Here is a 27,460-nt window from a genome sequence, read left to right on the forward strand (position 1 = left end):
GGAAAGTTGGATTCCTAAGACAGAATTCAGAAGGGTGGCGCAACTTTTCTCAGTTTTTTATTTCTTTTCTTATAAAATTTTTATTGGTGGCGTAGAGCTTCATTTTTTATTGTCCCAAGTTTTCAGACAGTAAAGGACTCATAGCATGAGCATGGGTGTTAAGTCGAACAACAACAGCAGTACTTATGGAACCAGCAAAACATATTCTGGACGCAAGACCAGAGACTGCAAGCAAATGGAAGAGCATTTAGTATCAGAGCAGGAATGTGTAGTTGGTCTTTTAAGCATGGTTGGTTTTCCTCAGAGACAAAAATATTGGTGTTATTACAGCAGTTTGAGGAACAGTGGTGTTTATCAGTATTGTCTTCTTGTCAGAGGACCTGAACCATGTAGGACCCTGGTGGAGTTGACTGACTCTTCATGTCAGGAGACGTGGTTTCAATTTTTCTTCTTGCTGGACTTCTCAATCATGGTTTCCACCACCATGGAAGTCTCCTCATAACCTTTAACCCTGCGGCCATCGGAGAACTTCTCCACAGACTCCACCACCTCCAACTTCTCGTAACTCATTGCGTCTGGGGTATAGCTGCCAGAGCTGGTGCTTGTGCTGGTGTTGGCGCTGGAACTGGAGCTGGAGCTGGTGCTGGCACCACGAGGTGCAGGCTTTGGAGTGGGCCCACTCTGCCTGTGGTCATCCCCGCTTTTCTTGTGTTGATCATCATCTGGGGTAGGGTCTTTGGGGTCAAAGGGGGGAGGGACTGGAGTCGGATTTTTAGAGTGAGGGTGAGGCTCTCTGCCCTTATGCTTACCTTTCCCTCCATTGTCCTTACCTTTTCCACCCTTATCGTCCTTTTCTCCTCCTCCATTAGAGGGCAGAGTGGGATCGAGAGGCCTGGGGTCTACTATGGGCGGAGGAGTTGGAGGAGAGGGTATGGCGGGTCTGTAAGGCTCATAGGGAGGCATCATATCATCTCTGATAGTGACGAAGATGTGGCCGGCTGATGGTGTGGAGGTGTAGAAGCATGGATCCGGGTAGCTGCCATCGCCGGTGACAAGGACATAACGACCCTTGGTGTAGAAGTCAGCGATTGGCTCAGGCTTCTTGTACTTCCTCATTCTGTCTCTGACAATGTTACAAAGAGTGTCAAAGGCCTTGCTGATCTGAGCTCCATCTGGGACATCCTGTGGAGACACTCCAGTGAGAACAGGCCTCTGCTCTTTTCTCTTCGCCTTCTTTTCCTGCACTTCCACAGATGGGATCCCCTTCGTTTCGTCATCTGGACCCTCTCCAGCTGCTCCCCCATTTCTTTCCTCCTGGCCACTCTCCATCGCATCTTTCGGTGTCAGTTCTTTCTTCTTCAGGACCTTCTTGGCCAGGATTTTCTGGCGGGGCTTGATGCTAGTGATATCTTGGATAGCCTGGGTGATATCTGGACACAAATGAGGTCATAAGTCAATTAGCTGGAATTGGTGTACTAAGAAAAGACCAAAATTGTGTATGCACCAACCCACCCATATGTTCTGGGATGCTAAAGATAATAAAGGCATTGCTTTGTACAACTGAATCTCTAATATAATGTATAGTTGTCTCTCCCAATGACAACTGATTGTGTGTGCATTGTGATTCTCAATGTAAACCAGCTGGGATGTGCTCATGTCGCCCTTACCTCTCCCCCTGCTTGATGCAGTGGGTGTGTGAGTGTAGCGGTAATTAGTAGTGAACAGGGTAATGGGAGTGCCAATTATCGCTGAATTCAACCTGCAGGGGAAAAGAAAGCAGTGAAATGTCAGCCATGCAACAGCCATGCACTCAACAGCTTTACTATGTAGGGGAACCTAGTAAGGAAAACTGTAATTTAAATAAAAAAGAGGAAACAACAGGTACCTTTAAATAACACCAATATAGCTAATCTGACACTAAAAAAAAACAATCTGCTTGTTGTGATAGTGCAGTAGAGGAAAACATAATGTTGTCACTCAGTGCCATCTGCTGGCTGATTCTGTACTTTACACTAGTTACAACATCATGTGAATAAACAAACCGAGGAGTTTAAATTCTACAATTACACTCATGTAACCCATGTTTTTTTTTTTCAACTCATGATATTCTTTAGAGTCTATAGCTTTAAACGATACTGTTTTTTCATAAATAAAGTGCTTGTCGAGAGGTACAAAATGATCCTCTTGTACCTCTTGGATGATTGGGAAGGTCATAGAACAGCATTTAGACCTTCATGTAGGGAGATTTACATACATTTCATTTCATTCACATTTACATAACTGTACTTGAAATGAATGTTTTTGGTGGCTAGTCAAACATTTGCACTTGGGTTGCGTTGTCAAACATAAAGTTTTGTCTATAGCCCTGTGTTCATTTAAACCCATGTACCTGGTCATTATTTGGCCATCTAAAAGCATTATGTATTGCCTTCACATTTACATTTAGACATTGGATTGACTTGGGGTCAAAATGCCTAGAAATATTTTCAGCGTTCAGTGAAGAGCTCCATTCCTCCAACTGCTTTTTATTTTTCTAACCTGACTGAAGTGACGTCTTCAGTCAGGCCTTGCATGCCTTTGTAAGTGCGTTTCTGTGCGTTTCAGCAAGATGGAGGCAGTCTACCTGTTATCTTCGTTCTCGATTATCCTCTTGTACCTCTCCAGCTCATTCTCAAGTGATGTCTGGTACATGGCCAGGTGGCGACATTCACTGGTGAACTTCTCAAGGGACCTCTCAGCTTCCTCAATCTCCTTCCGCAGTGATTCGATTTGCTCGTTGTACATCTGGATCTCATTGTCATAACTCTCCTGTGTGTTTTTAATGCTTTGCTCCAACACTGCAGTCTGAAAGAAGAGACAGAGGCAAGGATTAATTAAAGGTTCCATGACATGGTGTTCTTTGGATGCTTTTATATAGACTTTAGTGGTCTCTTAATACTGTATCTGACGTCTCTTTCCCGAAATTCAGCCTTGGTGCAGAATTACAGCCACTAGAGCCAGTCCTACAATGAGCTTTCCTTAGTATGTGCCATTTCTGTGTCTATAGCTATTGAGGAGGAGAGAGGGGGGGGGGGGAAAGGTGGAGGGGGGGGGGGGTGTGGCCTTGACCAACTGCCACTTTGCTCGAAAGCCATGATGTCTCTCTCTCATGGGTGGGCCAAATTCTTTGGGTGGGCAAAGCAGAGAAAGGGGAGGTAACTTTGCTCTTTATGACCTCATAAGGAGCAAGATTCCAGATTGGCCCATCTGAGCTTTCATTTTCTCAAAAGCAGAGCAGGATACCCAGGGCTCGGTTTATACATATCACCATTTCTAGCCACTGGGGGACCATAGGCAGGCTGGGGGAACGCATATTAATGTTAAAAAAACCTCATGAAGTGAAATATTCATGCCATGGGACCTTTAAGAAATTACGATTTAAAAACATTACAAAGCCCCTTGAAATGTAACGTTATTAATAGTAACACTAGTTTAGTATGTGTTGCTGATGAAAAGTGAGAAAAATTATGAACAAATAAAAGCAGAATTTAATTTGTGTCCAACACAGGGGTTAATTCTGCAGTATTTCATACAACATTGTGCAAAGGAAACCAGTTTTCAGACAAATAAAACAAAAATGTATTGATGTAAAACAATGTGACCACCCTATAGAGGCTTACAATGTGATCATTGAAGGCTTCTATAGGGTCCAAAGAGATATATGATGCATAATATAAGCAGAGTGAAGAGCATCATTTGTGCAGATAACAAAGGTACAGTATGTCGTTAGTCAAAACCTGTAGGAACATAGCAGCCAAGCAAAGAAACACTCAAGTTGAAGATCAATGCAGGCACTTAATTTGATTGTGTGATATTTCATTTTATTGCACTAAAGGAGTCCTGTGTTTTTAATTTCCTATAGGAAACACTGTCTTCACCTATAACTACACTGCAAAGTACAGTGATAAGATGGCTATGGCTGACATCTAGAGGTACTTCTGCAGCATTTATTAGCACGTGTTTTCATGTTTCAATCAATAAATCCCTAATAGTTATCTTCTTAACAGTTTTTCAATAATAAGGCACACCACAGCCTATGTGTTAGCCTCCAAAGTTTAGAGCTGCAATGATTAGTTGATTAATCTATTAGTCGATTGACAGAAAATTAATTTACAATTTTAATAATTGCTTAATTGTTTAAGTAATTTTGAAAGCAAAAATGTCAAAGATCCACCGGTTCCAGCTGCTCAAATTTAAATATATTCAGTTTTTTTCTGGTTAATTGGTGGTAAAGGTCAAAATATAAAGTGGAAAACATGTAATGTATTCAAGTGAAACCTCCTGTTGTCATGGTGAGTGTGTGACCCACCTCAGCCTGTAGACGTTGTTTCTGGCCCTGCAGCTGACAGAGGGCGCTCTTATATTCCTCCAGCTGACTTTGCAGCCCTGGCACTTTCCTTTGGGCCAGCAGCTTCTCCTGTTCCTTTACACATTGAGGAAAAATCAATGAAAACATGCAGACAAGCACAGTGTGTCTCCAAACTCTAAGCCTGCCATGTTAGGAAATAAATGATTAAACTAACCTTACGCCATTTATTTGATTAACAATTATAACAATTATAAATAATTAGTTTGTAACATTCTCTCAAAATGGGCAACCTGTTGATATCATACTAACCCGCTCATGAGAATGTGTTGAAATGGGCCAATATACCAAAATCTCTGTATAAATAAGTGACAAAATAAAGAAAAAGACCACATAAATTGACTTAGTTGGGTGTTGCCAGAACAGCTTCTTTGAAACGTTAAAGTTAACAACAATTTATCCAAAATAATACCATCATCAGGTGTTATAATTACGATATTGGAGGGCATTGCCTAACAACATCTCCGATATGTGTTTAAAGCGCCCATATTATGCTCATTTTCAGGTTCATAATTGTATTTTAAGGTTGTACCAGAATAGGTTTACATGGTTTTATTTTCAAAAAACACCATATTTTTGTTGTACTGCACAGCCCTCTCTCACTGCTGCAGCTCCTCTTTTCACCTTGTCTCTGTTTTAGCTACAGAGTGAAACCTCTTTTCTTCTTCTTCTTCTGTACTATCTTTGATTGCACTCACACATGCACAGTAGCTCAGATGTAGATCCAAGGGGGTAAGCTTCGCTTCAGAACTCGAACCTTCTATGGCACCATTTTGACGCTACAAAGAGATCACCTCCCGTTAGCATTTCACTGACTAGCATACATTTTGGCGCCACTTGGACAGCGAATAACTTTACATCTTAAGTGTTTAAAGACTCTATTTGTCCATTGTTTATTTCTAAAGAAACACGACAATGTATAAAAGGCTCCATTACCTTGTACCTCACGTTATGGCTCCGTAGCAGACGTTTTTGTAAAAATAGGCTAACGATTGTGTCATAACCAAGTGACTTACTGTCGCATAGTAGAGGAATTAACGTATAGTACAGGAGAAGCTCGCAGGCAGTTTCAACTTACATTAGCTGTTTAGGTTTAATTACTAATGTTAACTAGCATGTTAGTTAGCAATAATTAGCCTGTGCTTATGTTATCGCCTTACATATACCTACACTCTCTGTCTCTGTAAGATTGGGAATGATTGAGATTCCTCTTGGCACAGCTACCAGAACACTTACAACTTTCAGACATGTTGCTCACGTCACATTTACGTAGTCAGTTGGAGGCTGCGCAGTAAAGCAAGAGATCACCGGAAAAATGCTTCTAATAGCCTTCACTGGTCTCCGTCCAGAGCAACGGGATCTATTGGTCCATTATATATATGTCAATGTGTAGATCATGTCAGCTAGCTACATAGACAGTAAAAGAAAGCTTGTTTCTCCAACTTCGGTCAGTTACAAAGCAGGATTAGCTAGGAGACTTCTAAACGAGGGCGCACATGTAAGTAGTTCTTTTGTAGATTATGGTGAACTTGTGTGTGTTATAGCAGTGCTTTGCTATTGAGAACGAGGTAGCATAACGCTAGCACGCTAACGCTAGCACACTAACGCTAGCACGCTAACGCTAGCACGCTAACGCTAATCGTTTCGGCTTGTGACGTAGAAAGCCGTGCCAATTTTGACCAACTCACACGGAGACTGAAGGCAGGACACATTCAGAAACCGTATCTCACTCAAAACAGCATGGATGGATTTTTTTCAAAGTTTGTATGGGTGTGGAAGCACCAGAGACACAAAATAACACCCCAAATCCCAGAAAAAGTGATTTTTTTCATAATATGGGCACTTTAAATGTGTTGTTATCTGGTGACTAACAAGGCATTACTATAGGATTAAGATTATTTCCATACTCATTGTTATGTTTCTGTTATGTTTTCATCTCCACCCAGATTTAACTAATTTCTGCAGCCAGAGCAGCTCTACCTCTGAGAAATATTTGTATAAATAAATAAAACTTCAATCTGCTACACAAATGCCAGTCACTGTGGCATAGTTCCCTTAAAAAATTAGCATGCACAGTCGTTCTTCCTGGCATTTGCTTTCTTATGTGTCCTGACACAATCAAAGCGCTGGCCTGTCCATTTGTCAGGTGGACTGTTTGACTGTCTGTGCTTTTTGCACATGCACACACTCACGTATACACAGTAAAAAACAGGCACAGGCGACCAACTGGACTGAGAAGCCAGTAACCTCATCAACCCCAGACACGTAGCCAGAGCTGACACACATGCAAACACCATCTTCCACACCCCCCCACCTCCCCCGCCCCTCCCCTCGCCCCCCCAGGGACTGCAGCACACACAGTGACAAAATTAATGACCTCACCTCAGAGATGCCTGCTGACACATTGGGAGCAAGGGGAAGTGTCTGGTTGATTTGCTGTAAAATGTTTACATAGGTCTGGATCTCTGCAAGGTTCTAGAGAAAGGTAATATGAAAGGAAAACACAAGATATATAACTCAGCAAAAGGAAGAACATCCTAAGCTATACCATTTTGGAAACCAACCTTTTCTGCTCTGCTCACAAACCTCTTGCTTAGGGACTGTTCATTATTTATTTCAAGGGCCACCGGAGGAGTTTTGTGACCTTTAGTCAAAATAGACATGACCCTCCCCCCTCGCCAGTAATAATTTTTCTATGACCCCCCCAAAACAATTTCAAAAAAAGGAATGACCCTCCCCCAACAATTTATCGATACCTTCTGCACTGGTTTGCTATTGGCAAAAATATACAGATTAATCTTGTATGTCAAAAGCAATGACATACATGATTAAACCTCTGCATTCTCATCTGATGCATCACACTCCTCTGTTATGGTGTGGGGCCATTTTAGTAGATTTACTCACTAACGTTGTTGTTGAAACACAATAAGCATGGAAACTAAATGCACACTTCCTGCATTACTGCATTACTTCAAATGCTAAGTTACTCCTCTAACTAGTATTCACATGAAATAAAACAATACAACACTAAGACCATTCAGCAAAGCACTCTGGGTAACATTCAACACACAAACTGGTTGCTATGGACTCATCACTAGGCTTCCTCCACTTTGTCGTTTAAACAAAGTGGAATAAACGTAAGTCCAAATCTACACAAAACCTGCAATCAATTAGTAAGCTGACATTAAATGTGGCATTTAGGAAACCTTTATCGTAACCTTGGCACGGTAAGATGTCCAGACTAGCAACATTCATTCAGCAGTATATGAAATCAGATGTATTACCTACCACCATTTAGTTGTTTTGTGTTATTTAGCTAAGATATTTATAAAATATCTGGTCATGCCAGACGTACAGTGGGGGAAATAAGTATTTGACCCCTTGCTGATTTTGCAGGTTTGCCCACTTACAAAGAATGCAAAAATCTACAATTTTAATCATATGTACATTCTAACAGTGAAAGACAGAATCCCAAAGAAAATTCCAGAAAATCACATCATATGAATTTATTAAAATTGATAACCATCTGATGAGGAAAAACAAGTATTTGACCCCCTGGACAAACAGCAAGTATTCTGGCTCCTACAAGCCAGTTAGTCTTTCTTTAAGACACAGCCCCAATCCGAACCAATTATCTACATCAAATACACCTGCCTCACCTCGTTACCTGTATAAAAGACACCTGTCAACACCCAAACAACCAGCATCCAACATCACCACCATGGGCAAGACCAAAGAGCTTTCACGGACATCAGGGACAAGATTGTTGATCTGCACAAGGCTGGGATGGGCTACAAGAGAATCGGAAAGCAACTTTGAGAGAAAAGATCAACTGTCGGTGCAGTTATCAGGAAATGGAAGAAGCACCACACCACCGCCAACCTCCCTCGGTCTGGGCCTCTACACAAGATCTTGCCTCGTGGGGTGTCCCTGATCATGCGAATGGTGAGGAATCATCCCAAAACTACAAGGGGGAACTGATGAATCAACTGAAGGCAGCTGGGACCACAGTTACAAAAAAAGCGGTTGGTAACACACTACGCCGTCATGGATTGAAATCCTGCAGCGCACGCAAGGTCCCCTGCTCAAGAAGAAACATGTACAGGCCCGCATGAAGTTCGCCATTCACCACCTGGGACGACTCAGAAGAGGCCTGGAAGAAGGTGATGTGGTCAGATGAGACCAAAATAGAACTTTTTGGCCTCAACTCAACTCGTCGTGTTTGGAGGGCAAAGAACACAGACTACAACCCAAAGAACACCATCCCCACCGTCAAGCATGGTGGTGGCAACATCATGCTTTGGGGGTGCTTTTCAGCCAAGGGGATGGGACAACTCCATCGTATTGAGGGGAGGATGGACGGGGCCATGTATCGTGGAATTCTGGACCGACGTCTCCTTCCCTCAGTGAGAGAGCTGAAGATGGGTCGAGGATGGGTGTTTCAGCACGACAACGACCCTAAGCACACCGCCAAAGCAACAAAAGAGTGGCTGAAAAAGAAGCACATCAAGGTTCTGGAGTGGCCTAGCCAGTCTCCAGACCTGAATCCGATTGAAAATCTTTGGAGGGAGCTTAAAATTCGAGTTGCCAGGCGACAACCTCGGAACCTGAATGATTTGGAGGCTGTCTGCAGGGAGGAGTGGGCCAACATCCCTGCCGAAATGTGCACAAACCTTGTCACCAACTATAAAAACCGTTTGACATCTGTGCTGGCCAATAATGGCTTTTCTACAAAATATTAACATGCTGTTTGTCCAGGGGGTCAAATACTTGTTTTTCCTCATCAGATGGTTACCAATTTTAATAAATTCATATGATGTGATTTTCTGGAATTTTCTTTGGGATTCTGTCTTTCACTGTTAGAATGTACATATGATTAAAATTGTAGATTTTTGCATTCTTTGTAAGTGGGCAAACCTGCAAAATCAGCAAGGGGTCAAATACTTATTTCCCCCACTGTAATTATTACACTCATTTTTTAAACAAAGCAATTATTTGTTTCAGCCACCAGGGGGGCAGTGCTCGCCGTGCCCCATAGCCAAATCATGGGTCAGACCCATCTGGTAGCGAAGGAGGGCCGAGACTAAGAGCTACGTAGAAAAATATGCACCAAACAAGCCACTTTGAAATTTTGCTGTTTCTATGAATACAAAAGTTTGTATTCCCCTCTGGACTAAAAAATGTTGGATGACCCTCCCCTCAACAAAGAATAAAAAGACATGACCCTCCCCTATTTTCCTCCGGTGGTCCATTCCATAAATACCGAACGGTCCCTTATTTACTTTGCACTCGGGTTTAGTATCCAACAAAAGGCTTTCATTTAGCTGAAATATATTTATAAATGGTGCTTGCATTTTGTTATACAGCAAAGGGAGTTTCTTTTTAAAAAGTGTGAACTTCGACTCAGTAATAAAGAAGATATATATTTCCTCTTTTCATGGGGTTACTTCATATCTCAGGACCAAAAGTCCAATATTCATGAGAGACGGATCCCTATTCTTTCCCACATAATATACCAACAGTAGTGCCCTTTGATATCTCAATATTGCAGAGTCACGGATTAATTCATCACCAAAAGCAGTATTGGGTGAAAATAAAAGAAGGGAGAAATTGCTCAGGCAAGAACGTCTATGGAAAGTACGTCTGATGCATTATGTAACAGTTTTCTTTTGTCTCAGTATTTGTGGCTGCTGTGTTGCACCTTCAAGCCATTTCTGCTGCACAGTCTGTAATATTTCAGTTTTTGTCTATCCTCTGTGCTGTACTGCCATTATGTCAATGCCTGTCAAGAGCGGAGTTACATTTTCCTCTGTAATCGTTTCCTCACTCACATCACAGAAGGTAAATTGTTGCTAGAGCCCCAAGTACATCATAACACATCCTTTGGCGCCCATGCAAGGTTTTGTGCCTTGTCATTTGAGGAGTAGTGGCCTGAGGTCAGGAGTGTTCAAAAGCAACAAAAAGAAAAATGCACACTGACTCACATACTGTGGATTAGGTTTATCGGCTGACTGTGAGTTATCCATACAAAATGTACCACCCTGAGATCAAAGATGCTGTCAAAAAGAACAATACGGGCGCAATTTCAAAATGTGGTCATCCTTTGAACAATGTGTCAGAGATATAAACTGCTTTGAAGGAATTATTAAAGCTATTTCTCAGTAATTAGCTTTTACGGGCCAAGTCTCTGAAAGCCATCGATAAGGATAGCTATAATGTGATTTATATACACTTATAAAGCCCACAACACTCTCCCCTTGGCAGTACACTAAATGTGTTTCTGTAAACATTTGAGCAATACTGTAGCAGAATCTGGATTAGTTTGACAGTTGGATCTGAGTTTTTGTGAGCCTGGTGCGTTGCACTAGAAGGACTGACCTACAAGACGGTGAAGTTAATCTGTCAATCATCGTCTCAAACCCGCCACATATTAGATAAATACTTGTGATTGGTCCACTCAGGGACTGGTTGGCTGAAAATCTCTCTAAACGGGAGGGGAGCCAGACGTATCTGTCAGAGTAAATGAAACATGAGCTGGCAGATTCATCTGGTTTCCAGGCTACACAATATCCACTCTTGCAATAAAGTATCCGCTCAGAGTTAAACCTACGTTTTTTGGGCACTCTAAGCATTTGATTAAGGTTAGGGAAATACTGTGGTCTGGTTGGTCTAGCCTGTGGTCTGGTTGGTCTATTTCAAAACTCAAAAGTGACTTGAATCATGAGATAAGACATGTTTGCTTTACTAAAACTTAACTTAAACCTTAAACCAAAGTGCTTTTTGTAACCTAGTGGGACCCAGGAGGTGAAGGCCAATGTCCAGTGTCCAGTGTTATGCAACTGAACAAAACCCCCCTTTTTTTTTTAAATGTGTTTACCAAAACAATTAGTGATATATAAGCATACTTTCTAGGACGCAGGGTTTCTTTGTGGGCTTTTATATTATATTATAATATTTATTAAAATACATATACTTTACTGTGCAATAGAAATGCATAAGCACTTGTGAAAAAAACAAACAGAAAATACAAGCTACGTGCCATAAATCCTAAGGAAAGGCACACAACCATCCATAAACACATGTCTAATAACTCTTAAGGAACTAATTCTCCTTGGATGTATTGAACAGAGACTACTCTCTGTTTGAAGGAGGTTTTATTAAAAGACTTTTTTTTTAAATGTAGGGAGACATTTACAGGTGGTTAGTTTTGTTGATGCTACTGTATCAAACAATTCTTTTGAACTAGCAGTGAGATCTCATTGAGATCTTACGGTAATGGCTTCCTATCAAAAAATATGTATTGTATTTTAGAAGTTGTTTGAGACTATAGAGTTGCACAGTAATTCAGTTTCCATTTTTGGTTTCGCTAATCTTGATCATTTACCATTAGTGCCACTGACCTTCTTGTGTCTATCTCTGGTGGAGTTGATGTCATCCTGCAGGAACTGTGATTGGATCTGGTACTCCAGGTTTCTCAACAGAGAACTGTCAGCCTCCTGCAGGAAAAGAGAAGAACAAGCAACAATAGGGGACCCAAGGGGGAAAACTGGGGAAGGTTCAGTGTGAAGTGTACTGAGTTCATCAAGAGTCAAAGAACACTGAAGCGATGTACTGCAGTCATACAAAACTCTTCACCACTCTACTGTATGTTTAATCCTAATTAATTCTGTTAGGTTTTTTACATTAAGCGATCATAAACCCCTTTTCACAATTAAATTGCAAATTAAATCTCTGTATTTCTTCAATTAATGTCAAAAATATAACAAAACCAATATAGTAAAATCTCATTTGATTAAGTCATTACTTTTTTTAAAGTACCATGATTTGTACATCATTTTATGCAGTCTCTTGTTTTACATGCACACATTATTCCATGTTCAAATTTAAATATAATCCATACAGTACCTTGTTTAATTGTTCCAGTGTGCCCCGTAGCTGTTCTTGATAATCACATTCATTTCTATATCTGGAACATAAAACATCTTGATTATGTGTTAATATAAAGCAGGAGGAGATAAGTTACTTTATCATAATAAGCTGCAGAATTCTGTAGGAATACTTACCTTACATAACCTGTGTGTGTTACTTAAGTCTTGTTGCATGTTTGTGATGTGTGCTCACAGTGAGACAAGACAGATGAACAAACTCATCTCTTTCTCCATTATATTTAGTGGAGCCATGGATAGTGGTGAGTGAGAAAATGTTGGTTTTTTTATCAATGATTTTGGTGAACTAAACCTTTAATTTACCACAATTTAAATTTGATGTTTATTCACTGTCTTGTTGACCACTATTCAGAATAAAATGAGTTTTCAGCAATATTCAGTATGATTACCTGATTTTAAGACAGTTAACTGATGAATTTGACTTTGCATCCATTCTGACATGATGATTATCTATTAATGTCCAGTTTCCCTGCTGATTTGCCTAGTTGTATCAATTATCTGCTTTTTGGTTTTTGGGGAACCAGCAACTTCGATTTTTACGTTTACGATTAAGATTCTTTATCACACCCCCTTAATTATGAGAACATTTCTATACATTTCCAATCACTCCATCTCTAAAGAAGATAAGATCAATTCACCACTCTCTTACTTGCTGGTGAATTCATCCATCATGCGGCACGCATCCTTCAGCTCTCGCTGCAGCTTGGCATGGTCAGAAGACAGCTCCCGGATGCGCTGCCTGTTGACTTCAGTCTGCTCTGTGAAGGCCTCCTCTAGGCCGCTGGCCTCTTCCATCCGCTGCAGTGTCTCCAGTTGCTTGCGGAACACGGCGTTGCGCTGCTCCAGGACTCGTGCCCTGTTGATGTACCGGGCAAAGCGGCTGTTGAGCTCCTGAAGGCTCTCCCAGCCCTGGATGGCTGAGATGCCTGCAGAGGATTCAGAGTCCACAGGTTCCTCATCAAAGACATCTGAACGCTCATACTTTTCCTTGCGCACTTCGTGCACGTAGCTGGTCTTGTACATGGTGGTACAGTACGCTTCCCTCCCGTGGGTTGGTGGTATCCCAGGAGTGCTTGTCCCCTTCAGCACCTTTATTGTGTGAAAACTCGGGTGCTCACCCTTGGCTGTCTCATGCTATACTAAACGCTGCACAGCACTGGTTGGTGGCGAAATAGCCCCCGAAACCTCCCCCTAGCTGTGGCCGCGCATGCTACGAGCCTGGGGCCTTCCAGAGTTTTTTGTTTCCTTTGTGGCAGAGATTAGAAAAGCCATGCTGTTGATGACAAAGCAGAAGCAAAAAAACAAACAATTGGCTGGCCCGCGAAAGCACTGGGTTGTCACACACCATTATTTTGGTTCTTAGTCAGCTGCTTTCTAGATCCCTGTTTGATATGGCAGATTGGATGGTAGCCCACCACAGGACAGAGGCGAAATTTTGTGCAGTGCAATTTGTGTGGACTGTTAATAACTATTCCTGCCAGAAGTGTTGACACAACAAACAGTTATTTTTTTGTTTACAAGTGGCTACTTGTTTACATTGTGTTTGGGGTTCATGATCTCTCATTGTGGCTCATTGTAGTAGTTCTGTCTATAGCCAATAAACCCAGAAAAAAAAAACCACTAAAACAAGTAGAAATATAAAATTGAACTGAGGAACTAAGGGTGCAGTCCTGAATATGTAATGAAAGTTTCAATCTGTACTACTGTTCTGTTTTAGTGGAAACAATCAGATAGAAGAGCTCAAACTCAAATGCAAAGTATGGGTTGTAATATTTGGGTTTTGCCGGGAAGATGGCTCTGAAGCCGAAATATGTCAGCACTTTATTTTTTTAATAACAAGAAAGATTGTTGTTTTTCCTCATAGTGCTTTTAGCCAACATATCTATATTGCTTTATTTCCCATTTGTATTTCCATTCTGTCTTAGCCTATACTTACAATAACATTTAGCCAAGATGAGAGTAAGGGAGAGTGATACAAAAATGAGGAAGAGAAAGAAGAGCTTCTGCTTTAGCTCGATCTCTGCAGGCTGTGCTACAAGGTCAGTCAAAATGTCCCTCTCGACAGATCTGGTAAGCTGTCTGTAAAACAGCTGAATGAAACACATGTCAAATGGCGTTACATCAGCATTTTAGTGTATTTTGGCACCAGCAAAGCCCACGGCTCAAGAGCAGACTGTGATAGCTAAGCTGCAGTATGAAAAATAAGCTACTAAACAAAAATGTTATGGACATAATGGATTTAAACTATGCTAATGTCTAACTGAATACAAAATATGTATGCTTTCCTTTTCAGTTATTTGATCAAATACATATAACCAGAGATAATGTAACTTTTACCTGCTGTACTTTTACCTAGTACGCACAAAAAACTTGGTAAATGAGCTAATTTGTCAAGTGCACAAAGAAATGTAGAAGAATAAGTAGAATCTAATTCTGTGGGAAACGCTGATTATGGTAATGTTATAACGTTACAACAACGTTCAACGCGCTCATAAAGTTAGCTACAGTAGCTACTCGACTCAAATGCTTTAAGTTAGCAAGTGAAGGTTGCGTTAGCTAACATTGCTTGCGGCTATTTCATTCGAATGAAATTACATAACATGAACAAAAATGTTAATAAAAGTGACTTAATGTGAATAAAACTTCAATGCATTAACTCATCCGTGAACATTATTTCTGCCTGAGTCACGTCAGGCTGATTTCAATGGAAATGGTGGTTGTTTAACAAGGAAGACAACAAGTCCCATGAGGCTACTTCACAATGTCATCAAAGTTCATCTTTTGTATATATATATATATATATATATATATATATATATATATACAGTATATATATAATAGCCTGCTTTTATTATCAGAATTATTTAAAATATTGCAAAACAGTCAACTAAATTACAACCAGCAGGAGCACACTATTTTATTTTCAGACTACATATTCACACAAAGCACAATAATTCAGAAAAGATAGTTGAAAGGTGCACACAGACCACCCTGGCATGTGGCTCAGGTAGCTGGTAGGTTGGTTATTCAATCATGGATGATAGACTCTTGCTGTCCATTTGGTTGCCCTTTAGGTCACAAGCCTGACCCACACAAAAACAATGTTTTCATAGTACGTACTATATATACATGCCCATCTAAAAAAGAAATGGTAAAACACAATCTGCTTGTTTACATACAGTGTTTTGTTTACATACAATGGGAGTTGTGAAAATTTCCTGATTTCATATTCACAAAATTCAGAAATAGCAAATGTTAGCATTTGGAGTGTGCTACTGTTTTATGCCACAACATGCATATGCATACAGATACTGACTTTCTAATGCAGGAGAGAAATGGAGAACTGAGCAAAACCTAAGTTGTCAGGAGGCGGTGCAGCAATGCACTCTGGTCTGTCATAACATCACTGTACAAGCCCATCATTCCTCTCAGTTGTCATCAGCATAAAGGCTCTCACATGGTCCTGAGACACGGAGCTTAGCAAACTGAGACCTGATGTCTTTTGCCACTCTGTCCAGAATAAAACTTTGGACTTTTACCTCATACTCACAGAAATGGTCAGATGGACTCTCATCCAATGCCAATTCACCTGCTATAGCTTTCTTCTTTCTCACACTGTTTTCTGGCAGACCACCCTGGACCTCGGCCCCTAGTGTGGCTCTGCAGCTTCTCATGTGCCCACAATACCAAGTGGTCTGCTGCCTTCTGAACATATTTGAAGTCCCTGGCATACTTCTTTAGGCTTTCTTGAGTCCCCTTAACCAGCTGTTGAACTTTGGCCCACCATCACGTTTCCCCTATTGAAGATAGTCGCCCATAGCGTTGACCTTTACTTCTCTTTACTTTCTCTCAGGTGCTCATCCGATTCCTGTATGAACACTGTAATGTCATTCAACACAGAAAGAAGTGTTGCAGGTTGCGTGACAAACTGTGTAGAGTCTGCCAACACCAGATTAAGGATGTGTCTATAACATCAGTTCAGTCAGACAACTCACGTTTTAATTGTTTATTATAACAGCAGAACATAAGCCCTATCTTATAGGTACATGCTTAATATGTGTTTAACATATATTTTAAAATCTGTTATCTTTATTAATGTTTATATATTTATAATAAAAAAAATTATGTGCTTGGAAAAAAGTATTTCCGGTTCAGTGGAGATCAGGCTCGTATGTTAGCAGCAGCAATAGGCTAGCAGCTTTTTGATATGCTTTCATGGACAGCAACGTGCAAAAAAAAAAAGATAAATCAACAGGAAGAAAGAAAACAACAAAGATGTGTTTTATACAAGTAAGCAAGCAAGCCTCAATTACCAGCTGCAACTGCAAGACCCTCCAAGACAAAATTAAAACGTAAACACCAGTTAGAATGGTTGAATACTGGCAGAGTTTGGCCGACAGCTCCTCCAGCAGAACTGACATTTAGCCAAAACCGACTGCCTGTGTTCAGATTTAAACCCCATATAGGGTATATGTCAACATTGTCACCAATAAACTACGTCATATCTGTCCAACCTCAAGCAGAGACAATAGATTATAGGTCTTGTGCATATTCTCCATGGCTAAGGAGAGAACCTCAAGATCACACTGCCATCTTTTTTTCCATCTATATTCATTGGTTACGAGTGGCAGTAAATCCGAGGCCCGTTTGAGATTAGAGGCTGTCCAGAGTTGGAAATGAAAGCCTAGTGTTTATCCTGCTGGTCAGGCCTCTTGGGCTTCAGTGACAGACACTAGCAACGCCGAGCAAGTAGCCTATAATATTTAGAGGGTAATAAAAAATAATAGGAGCATGCAAAGGCAGTTCTCTCATCTCTTATGAGCTGAGGGTGGATATGTTAAAGTTCTAGAAAGGAAACAAGTGTTTGGATATTCCTGTGCCAATTGTAGATGACAGAAGGAGTTGTCTGCTGGTTCACTAGTGTCTCTTGTTATCCGTTATTATGTTTAAACTGCGCTGACTATATGTGCCAGCACGCTGCACTCAATCTGAGAGGACACAAAAAGCCATCCGCCACTACTGACAGATGATTTTCAGAGGAAATACAAAACCTAGCAGTGATAGCTTTCCAACACAATAAGGAATTGATCCTAAAAAGTCATCAGTGCTGGTGCCTGTGCCTTTTCATCTGCTGTTCAGGATGGTTAACCACAGAGATATGGTGGTGGCAGCTTTATAGCTCTGTTTATACATTGACCCCCAACCAGCAAGAAAAAAATGAAAACATACAAAAAAAGATCACATTAAATTCACAGTCTTGCCAATCATTCTCATTGATTCAAGGAATAGCATTTTTAAGGAATACTGCAATGCATTATCAACACACTCAACCTGATGAATGGCTGATTACAATTTTTTATTGAATTTCTAAAATAGAGCACTTTTTTCACAGCAGAAGATGGTTTCTTATGAGCAAAGATATTCCTGAACATCTCATACATTGATGACCTTCACCAAACAGTACTTTTTTTTTAATCTGAGTCCAGCAGAGAGGAGAGCACTTGCGACACAAAGAAACCCTTAGATGACATCCTGTTCACAAGTGATTGTGATTCACTGCCTGGCTCGAAAAATAATGATGAGCTTTAAAATTCTGTATGTACATTTTAATATCTGCATTAGGCAACTTGAGAACTAAAGACATTTAAATTGAAGGAAAATCTAACCACAGGTACTCATACACTGTGTCATCAATCATTTGAGATATTCAGCCTCTTAATGGAACATTAAGAAAAAGAAGAAAGAAAAAGGTATACTTTTTAAATACCGCAATTCACAGTAAGATACATTGAGCATGGCACAACGCAACGTTCGCCCCCATTCATTTTCAATGGGACACAAGCAAATCGCTTCGTTGTGGGATTCCGGAAGATGCTATGAAACTATGAAATTCGCCTGACAGCTAAACTTAAAGCAATGCAGTGGTGAGCCAGTGATTTTAGTCATTGTCTGCTGTGGATACATGTCTGTGAAGGGGATTGTACTTTCTGTAATCCCTCTATCCTATGTCTCTGGCTGCTAGGATCACAGATACAAACAAAAACAAAATGCTACTTTGCACAATATCATTGAAATTGTTGGAGAAAGCATTGACATGCACCCAGTGACAAAACCACTAGGTCTTTACCGTCATAATGGAATGCCCCTGAGTGCACGTCTTAGAGGTCAGCACATCTAGGGTCAAAATTCAATTTGGTTGAACTTTGAAAACCAGTAGCCGTCCAGGATAGCACATCTACTCTCTCCGTTAAAAATAATGACCATGCCCCCCAAAATGTTGCCCATCAGGCAGCTGTTTTCAGCCAAAAAGCTCTGATAAACCTACGGTACTGTAAGTTACCCAGCTCCAAACAAAAGAATATAGTGGAGCATTTATCAGCTAAAGAGCCAGATATTTCCTTAACAAGAGCTAAAAGAAGAGTTATTATACTTACATTCACCAGATAGCCATTTGAATGCTGTTGCTCCATACTGTATATCTGCTGGAAGTGTAAGTAGGCCACACCTGAAAGTTCCCCATATCAACTCAAAGGGCCCTATTTTAACGATCTGAAACGCAAGTATCAAACGCAAAACGCAAGTAGCTTTGTGGGCGGATCTCTGGCGCTATTGCTATTATACCGGCAGGACGCAAATCTAAAATGGGTTGGTCTGAAGTAGCTAGGTGTGGTTTGGGCTTAACGTGCAATAAACCAATCAGAGTGTCATCTCACATTCCCTTTAAGAGCAGGCGCGCTTGTTCCATAGCGGATTGCTATTATGACGGATTTGCCTGGCGCACGCCAACGGGAGTTGTCCGGGATGCGGCAAAGTAATAAATGCCCGTCTTGACTGGGTGGCGATGTTGCTGCGGCCTCTCGGGCACATCTCCACAGTCTGGAGAGGAATGCTGCAGCCATGGAGCGTGGGCCTCCAAATGCACCCCCTGCTTATGTTGTGTCCCTTCCTCCTCCCCCCACTCCATCTCCATCCACCCGCTCCACCAGGAGCACAACGCGTATTGCCACTCCTGGACTCTCAAGTGTCCAATCCTGCCATAGTTCAACATCACGTCTCCTTAAGTCCTCTAATATTTCCTAATTTTTGTCATCAACACATCCATGATTCATGGAAATGTTATGTAAAACACAACAAGCCACAAAGAATGCTGCGACTTTTTGAGGACTGTACTGTAAAGTGCCTCCTGACCTATCCAAACACCTGAAGCGCATTTTCAGTAATATTTTTCCTTATGTATGGTTTGCAAAAATGGGAACTGCTGCATCCGTGTAGATGAGAGAAGAAAAGTGTATGCGCGTTGTGCACACGCTACATAATGGCCAAGCATGTGCCCCTAAAATAGCATCTGAATAACGCATAACGCGCCACTGACTTTAGACTAGCGCCACTGACTTTAGATTAGGTTTTTCCTGGTGTGTGGCGGAATTGTTTTCTGAAACTGCAAAATAGCACCAGGGAATGTTTGTGCCTGAACACGCCTTCTCTTTTCGCTGAACCGCCCCCGGGAGCGCAAATTCATTCCTTAATTTACCGACGTGCGTCCGTGGAGGGAAAAGTCCGCTGTGCGTCGGGTGCAAAATAAGAATGACACATGCGTCGGTGTACAAAGGCAATTGCGCTGGGTGAAAGATTGGGCCCAAAAGGTGAAAATATGTTGTGTGATGTTTCTGCTGCCCCCAAGTGGCCAAAACAATCACTTATTGCAGGTTTAATGTAACTAGTGCAGTGCCCGTTTGGAACGGGCGATTGCTTGGCCTGTGGTATTGCTGCTTGTAGAATTCATCAAAACCAAATTGTTCCCCAAAATGACTTACAGAAGGACCCCAAACCACTTAATATGCAACTCCACTGTATAGCCTACTACTGACTTACAGTGTAGGCTACTTCTACATCAGAGGAAGACGTTGTACTACTGTATTTACCTGACAGAGAACACTGCAGATTCAGAATGTAATCAAAAAATATCAGACAGTAATCAGACATTAGCGTATTAGCAACGGTGTTGTCGTGTGTCGGATCGTTAACGAATTTAACATTTCAGCAGAGGTGTTCATTTTCATACAGGTTTAGTGGCTTGACGGTTAACGGGGAAGTAAAGGATTTAATTCGCAGAGTTATTTTGGCGACTTAATTAACCCGACCCAGGGTGAGTCTGATGAAAACTGATGTATCTGCCTGGTTCAACTCTGAGATTTTCTCGCTTTGCACCGCTATGTGAAGGAATAATCTCCAAGATTAGACTACGTTATGTTCTTTCAGCTCACAGCAATTTAATACAATAGCAAGAAAAGAGTCCTTCCGCTGTTCTAAAGCGTTCTGCATGTGGTGTCTGCTGATGTGCAGGTTACCTTCTCCCCAAACATGGACACATATATACAGATACGTCTCGCTTTATAAGATAAATAGCCTGCCTATAAGTGGGATCACGCTCTGTCTGCACTTGTTGCGTGGTTGTGCCTTGCATGTGTGGGATTCTGATACATCCATTCGGGAATTGCCGTTTCAAAGACAGTCCAAAGTGCAACTTTGGACATTTTTGTGGGTCTGAGGTGTATGCCACATTTTAGCTGCCAAAGCTCTGCTGCTCTCTGTCTCTGGTCCTCAGTGTGAGAGGGGGACTGGCCACCGGCTAGAGCGGCAAAAGCCAATGTGTGCTTCTTTTACCTATATATTTAACGATATCTTTTGCATTTCTAATCCATACAACGTCAATTGCAATTGGCACTGCACTTACTCGTGCCCTTAGCAAGACACCCATCGGACTAATGGTTCAAGAGATATGTGCTTAACAAGCACACACACAGACAGAAAGACGTTCCTGCAATTTATAGATATATGTAATGTTTTTTTAAAGCAACTGTTTAAAACTGTTTTGTTTTCTAAGCTCAGTTTTAACATATATACAGTACAATTAAAAGAGAGAATTAATCACCTATAAGAGGCATATGAGTTTGTTTGTCTGTGAATGTCCTATTATGTTTGAAATCTCTTCTTCCCTCATCCGTCACTCTTGTGAGAAAAGGTTAACGTAGCCTTTAATGTAAAGAACATAGACACTGTGGACGTCCATTTAACTGGTGAACTTACACCTACCCGTGCGCATCTCCTGAAACACTCCTCGGATTTCTCACTTGAGGCAGAAGCGAAACATATGCACCCCCCCCCCCTTCCTCATTTCTTCCAAGCTCCTTTCTTCCGAGCGGAGAGGACTGGCAGCAGAGAGAATCGCTGTGCGTGGAGGCTGATAGAGGGACCTTGTCTCCGCACTGGTGGGATTGTGCAATAATACAGCACTTTGGCTCGTTTCTCGCCTGACACAGCGCGGGCAATTAGATACTTTTTAATTATTCAGCTGAGATAAGTCGTGGGACAACGTTTGCTGGTAAGTGTATTTTAAAAAGACTTGTTTTAATCCACTGGGTTTTATCCCTGGTAAGTTATTAGAGATTTATATTTATTTTAACAAAGAAAGAGAAAGCGTCTCTCTAGTGTTTTTTTTTTTACTCTATTTAAATTCAAAGACTGTGATCCCCCTCCAGGATGTGATGATCTGGAACAGCTTAATACTCTATATTGAGACCCCCTGCAGCTTAATAGAGCCATCTTTTGTTTTATAAACTACTTCAGAGCCCTTTACAATGTACATTTTCCTTCTAGTTCTGTAGTTTTTTAATTTATTTTGCATGGCATTGCTTTAAAAATAGACCTTTACTGATATCCTTAAGCAATAACTTCTTTCATGTATTTTAATGAAGAAGAAGATCCCATTAAATCACCAAGCTATTTGAAAACATCATCATAATCGTTGTCTCTCTTACATTAAACTAGTGCTACTGTATCAATATGAATCCGGTAAAAAAAAAAATGTCTTCTTCTAAATGGTTTTATATTACACTTTTGCTTTACCTCATATGCTTGCAGGGGGATTTAAGTGACCACTTTTGCAGAAAATCAAATGCCACGCCATCCCATTGAGCTTAGTTGGCTTAGTTTGCTTGCTGTTAAGTCACACCGTTCTAATAAATTACATTAAGGCCTTTGCAAGATATAATTACTTCACCAACTAACAGTTTTCATTAGATTAATTGTAATTTGTTTTGATCATATTGATGCCATGAATCCTGACCCTGCATGAGTAATGCTGAGATGGGAACTTTCTTTTTCAGGTGAAGATGTGCTGTTTCCAAAGAAGATTAATCCTGTTCAAATTCACGCAAACAACTTAATAATTAAGCTGCTTTCAAGGCACTATTTACCAAAAAGCATAATCATTTTTCACCTAATTCGTTGGATCAAATTGTTCTCAAATAAAAAGTATTGTCTTTGCAAAGACATGGGGGACTCCAACATTAGCCATGTGGTAGCAGCTTATACAGAGATGCAGGAGAGTCTTCCAGCAGGCAAGTTGGATCATTACATGGACAGCTATGATTTGGACTACGGCATCCCTCCTGATGAGATCCCAGACACGACGCAGGGCCAGGCTTTCTTTGTGGCCACCATTGTTATTGGTGTGGTGCTTGTCTGCATCATGCTTGTCTGTGGGTTTGGAAACTTGATATTCATTGCCACGCTGACACGCTACAAAAAGCTCCGCAACCTCACCAACCTGCTAATTGCCAATCTGGCCATCTCAGATTTCATTGTGGCAGTGGTGTGCTGCCCGTTCCTGGTAGACTACTATGTGGTGAAACAGCTTTCGTGGAATCATGGATTAGTGTTGTGTGCCTCTGTCAACTATCTCCGTACAGTGTCCCTCTACGTGTCCACAAATGCATTGCTTGCCATTGCGGTTGACAGGTGAGTGTGTTATTTCTTTCATATTTCAGTGTGGGTGTATGTGTTCAATTTAATAAGCCACTGCTTCTTTCAAAAACCTTTCAGCATTGTCTACAGAGATTTGAATCAACAAAGCTTTCATGTTTTTTGGCAATATAATCTCCTCTGCTGAATTACATTCATTGCCTGCGAGAGATATAGGGACACTTATGTTGTTGTTTCCTGATTTTTATTGGCTGATTTTTAGATTTATCCAAGCAACAAATATAATCATTCTTGCTCTTTTGAACAAAAATGTCTGTATTGTAAAATAAATTTTAAACATGTTAACTTTATTGGAAAATGGCACTGTACTGCAACAATTGAGATTTGCCTTGATACAACTTATAAAAAAAATAAGATTTGTCTTTCTGCAATCTATCACTAGTGCTTCAAAGGGTGCGTACAACATACGTTGATTAATGCTTGATTAATCTGTAAGTCTAAAAACAGTTCCCTTGCTATTCTGTTCAGCATGCAACAGGTAGATATCCTCTTATGATAAATCTGTATAGCCTTTCTGCTACATTATCTATTTAGTCCCCTTCTAGCACAGGCTGAAATATACTTAAAACATGTGTCAACAACCGACAGGTTGAGCAGGAAACCATGCTGTTTACATACCAATAAATCCTGTATTCAGCAGTACTCAAGACATAAAAGACCTCATGACTAAAGGACAAAATATGAGGTTTTCAGATTCACAAACATATACATTATTACCTCCAATAGGCTTTTTATAACAGAAGACATGTTGACATGTAAGCGTAGAAAAAGCACAGCCAGTTGTATAGGAATAGAACAGAGCCATCATTAATGTTATTAGTAACACCTGTGCGTTTCCTACCGTACACGGACAGTCTGCTGTGAAAACACGTCCAAGGCTATATTCACATAAACTGAAAAGGCCCCTGGGAGTAACAAAACTCAATAACCAATGCTTAAGACAGTGATTGCTTCGGGTGAAGGACAGATCATTAGAACTATATTGCTGACTAAGTTAACCACATAGTGACAAAATATAGCATTTCCTCTCTCTAATTGATTGAACTGAGTGGTTCATTGCCTGCACCTGTGTCTTGGATACTTAAATCTCTACATTCAAGATTATGTAAGAATTGATTAACGTTTTAGTGACTCAAATGGTTGCTATTGATTTTTGCCTTCCTTGTGGCATACTTGAGTTACTTTTGCACAATGCAATAAAATGTATGGCTGTTTATCTACTGTTCTTCTGTTTTGTTGGTAAAAAGTTCAGTTTTCTAAACTTCACAAATGGAAACACTGACTTGACTAATGTGAAGGCTGGATAATGAGCATTTAGTGTGCCAAAGTAAAGGTATCAGTCAATAATCCACCTGTGACCTTATGTGTTAACAACAGTTTACTGAGCCGGCCTGTTATGCAGAATGCACAGGCCTTCTGCTCAGCTAATGGGTCATCATTTACTTCTTTGTGGGTGGTATAATACAATAATTTGATTAAATTGCTAATTTAGACAGATTAATTAAATTGAACAACTAACTGACACATTTTAACAACTTTTAATTGTCCACTGTCAATACTGTACTAGTATATATCAATGAGACTCTAATTAAGAGTATGCTGTGTAATGCTGTTGCTGATCAACTTAAGTGAAGAGTCTGTGAACAAGTGGTGGAGTAACACGATCAGTACACAGAAACATTGGACAGTGAGAACTGAATAGTTTTTACATTTAAGTGGTTTTGTAAACAAACCAGATACAGCGTGTAAATACAACAGTTTTACACGTAATTTTATACACATTTCCCAAAATTTTGCCTCGTGTTAAAAGACTTTGTAAATTTTGTTTTTGACTGTATGAAATACCTAAGATATGAAGTGTATATCCACATTGATAATGTTGACCCATTGATATGAAAATTGGGTATTTTTTTCTTTACTATATAAACATGCAGTGATTGAAAATATAGGACCATTTTAAAAATATAAATATACAGTATATAAAGATTGTGGCAAGCTCAGGGGTGTGGGTGTCCACGTCACCAGTTCAAGAAGATAAGCCGGCACCAGGAGTACAGTTGGAAAACAGTTGAAAAGTTTATTGCAGACAATGAGGGGAATTTCCACAACACTTCATCATAAACTGCTGCAATGTCCATAATCCATTCACGTTGTCTTTAATCCACAGGTCATCCACAAACAGGTCCTCGTCCAGAACAGTTTGGTACACAGGGGGGTAGTCAGCCAGTCCAGGTCACAGCTCTTAATCACACAGTTTTAGTTCAGTTCACTCCTCAGTAATTTCCACTCTGTCTCACTCAGCTCTCCTCCTTTCTTCTCTCTACTCCTTTTGTTCCCAGTTCAAACCTGCTTTCCTCTTTTCCCTCCAAAACCCCAATCACCTAATTAATCCCAGCCTCTCCTTGTTGGAAGAGGAAGTCCATAAAAGGCTCGGGGGTGGAGCCAACGGGCCGCAATATACCTCCCTTCGATTACCACTCCCCTCACCTCGACCTGCAATCTACCACAAGATATACATATTTATATAGTCAACATTTCTAACAGATTTGAATAACTCACATTTTTAGTCAGTTCATGCATTTGCCAAGACTTCAATAGCAAAATATATTTTTTAACTCCATAAAAGACCTACTGACCTATTACCAATATGAAAAATTCAGTTTGCTGAATAATGGAGCACTGTGTGTTAAACTTTAATCTTCCATGAGTGACAGAGTGCCTTTTGAATCTCTGGATTTCTCACAGCATTTAAACTACTAAAAAGGGCAGTTTGATTGCATTGTATTACATGCTTATTTTCCACCTCTTCACTGCAACAATATGTCTGTGTTCTTCCAGGTACATGGCTATAGTCCATCCTCTGAGGCCACGTATGAAGTTCCAAACTGCCTACTGCCTTATTACAGGAGTCTGGATTGTTCCCATTCTGATATCAATTCCCTCTGCCTACTTTGCCTCTGAGACCATGTACCCTCATGGCAGCACCACCCCAACCACACACAAAGTGTTCTGTGCCCAGATATGGCCTGTGGACCAGCAGGCCTACTACCGGTCCTACTTCCTGTTTGTTTTTGCTGTGGAGTTTGTTGGGCCCGTGATTGTCATGGCAATGTGTTACACCCAAATTTCCCGCGAGCTCTGGTTCAAGAATGTCCCAGGCTTTCAGACGGAGCAGATTAGGAAGAGGTTGCGTTGTCGGCGCAAGACAGTGATGGTCCTGATCGCGATTTTGACAGCGTACATAATGTGCTGGGCGCCGTACTATGGCTTCACCATCCTACGAGATTTCCACCCAACGCTCATCTCCCGCCAGAAGAACTCCTTGGTGGCCTTCTACATCATTGAGTGCATTGCCATGAGCAACAGCATGATTAATACCTTATGTTTTGTCAGCGTTAAGAACAACACAGTTAAGTACTTAAGGAAGATGGTACTGCTGCGCTGGAGGTCAACATATGCACCCAGTAAGACTGTGGATGAGATGGATATTAGGGACTCATCCATGCCTGGAACAGAGGAGATTGAATGCATTCACTTGAGGTGAAGAGAAGAAGCCTTTAATATAACAGTCATTTAGATTTAGGCTGTTGATATACAGAAACTACGTTGTTGAGACAAACATTTCTGTCATGTTTAAATCACATTTTGGAAAGATATTGAGCATAATGAAGCACAAGGAAAGCTCAAACCCTAACAGTACATTGATAAATGGGGCAATATATCTCTAACATTGTCAGTCAGCAGCAGTACATATGGAATGTAATTGTTGTGCACACTGTGACTATTCACTGTGTTATTGTGAAGTGTTGTATCATGTGAAGATGATATATTACATCTAAGACTTGTAAATTCAGCTGCTTCTGCCCTCAATGATCTATTATGTTGACTACAGGTTAATCTTTGTATCGCCTGTACCTGTTTTGTTTTAAATCATTTTAGTAAGGTCAATTAACTCTAGATACTAAAGAAATCCTTTCATTGACCATTGCTTTTCTATTTTAAATTTTGACTTTTCTGTTTTTCTTTTTTGTAAATATTCAGGATTAGTGGAGATGTCATTTTGTGGAATGTAAAGAATTGAGAAGTTTCATTTAAAGAAGTGATAAACCAACAAAGACATCTTGAATATTTGTCCTTGAAAATTAATCAATACATTGCATGCTTTCCTTGTAGATGAATGGACTTCATGTGTGCTTATTATAATAAAGAATGAAACACTGAAGAAAAGTTCCTTTTATGTATTGAGCTGTACTGTTATTTGCTTATTTCGTAAACTTCATTATGT

The 27,460-nt window shown here is 40.5% G+C and overlaps 2 protein-coding genes across 4 annotated transcripts; one reads left to right on the forward strand and one right to left on the reverse strand.

Moving 5' to 3' along the window:
* On the reverse strand, nucleotides 1-24,136 carry bfsp1 (beaded filament structural protein 1). Of its 3 annotated transcripts, none has more exons than XM_028603628.1 (9): nucleotides 24,017-24,136; nucleotides 13,001-13,624; nucleotides 12,311-12,371; nucleotides 11,806-11,901; nucleotides 6,788-6,880; nucleotides 4,349-4,462; nucleotides 2,624-2,844; nucleotides 1,668-1,759; nucleotides 1-1,430 (listed from the first exon to the last, which is right to left on the reverse strand). In XM_028603628.1, exons 2-9 carry the CDS (start codon nucleotides 13,372-13,374, stop codon nucleotides 439-441), a joined length of 2,043 nt encoding a protein of 680 aa, XP_028459429.1. In that variant the 5' UTR covers nucleotides 13,375-13,624; nucleotides 24,017-24,136; the 3' UTR covers nucleotides 1-438. The 3 variants fall into 3 exon arrangements, with proteins under 3 accessions (XP_028459429.1, XP_028459430.1, XP_028459428.1); XM_028603629.1 differs by having other exon boundaries at nucleotides 24,002-24,136; XM_028603627.1 differs by lacking the exon at nucleotides 24,017-24,136 and adding an exon at nucleotides 21,445-21,528.
* prokr1b (prokineticin receptor 1b) lies at nucleotides 21,435-27,348 on the forward strand. Its single transcript, XM_028603632.1, has 3 exons — nucleotides 21,435-21,733; nucleotides 22,518-23,151; nucleotides 26,014-27,348. Exons 2-3 carry the CDS (start codon nucleotides 22,685-22,687, stop codon nucleotides 26,717-26,719), a joined length of 1,173 nt encoding a protein of 390 aa, XP_028459433.1. The 5' UTR covers nucleotides 21,435-21,733; nucleotides 22,518-22,684; the 3' UTR covers nucleotides 26,720-27,348.
* The last annotated feature ends 112 nt before the right edge of the window (nucleotides 27,349-27,460 follow it).

The sequence above is a fragment of the Perca flavescens genome, chromosome 17 (genome assembly GCF_004354835.1).
Source record: "Perca flavescens isolate YP-PL-M2 chromosome 17, PFLA_1.0, whole genome shotgun sequence".
NCBI lineage: Eukaryota > Metazoa > Chordata > Actinopteri > Perciformes > Percidae > Perca > Perca flavescens.

Bases quoted from the DNA above. Each gene is read 5' to 3' on its own strand.
- bfsp1 (XM_028603628.1), bottom strand. From the start codon at position 13,374: ATGTACAAGACCAGCTACGTGCACGAAGTGCGCAAGGAAAAGTATGAG. The intron at 6,881-11,805 runs GTCAGTGGCACT...ACCTTTCTCTAG, and splicing joins CCAGAGATAGACACAAGAAG to AACCTTGCAGAGATCCAGAC. The intron at 2,845-4,348 runs GTGGGTCACACA...CTCTTCTTTCAG, and splicing joins AACAACGTCTACAGGCTGAG to ACTGCAGTGTTGGAGCAAAG.
- prokr1b (XM_028603632.1), top strand. From the start codon at position 22,685: ATGGGGGACTCCAACATTAGCCATGTGGTAGCAGCTTATACAGAGATG. The intron at 23,152-26,013 runs GTGAGTGTGTTA...GTGTTCTTCCAG, and splicing joins CTTGCCATTGCGGTTGACAG to GTACATGGCTATAGTCCATC.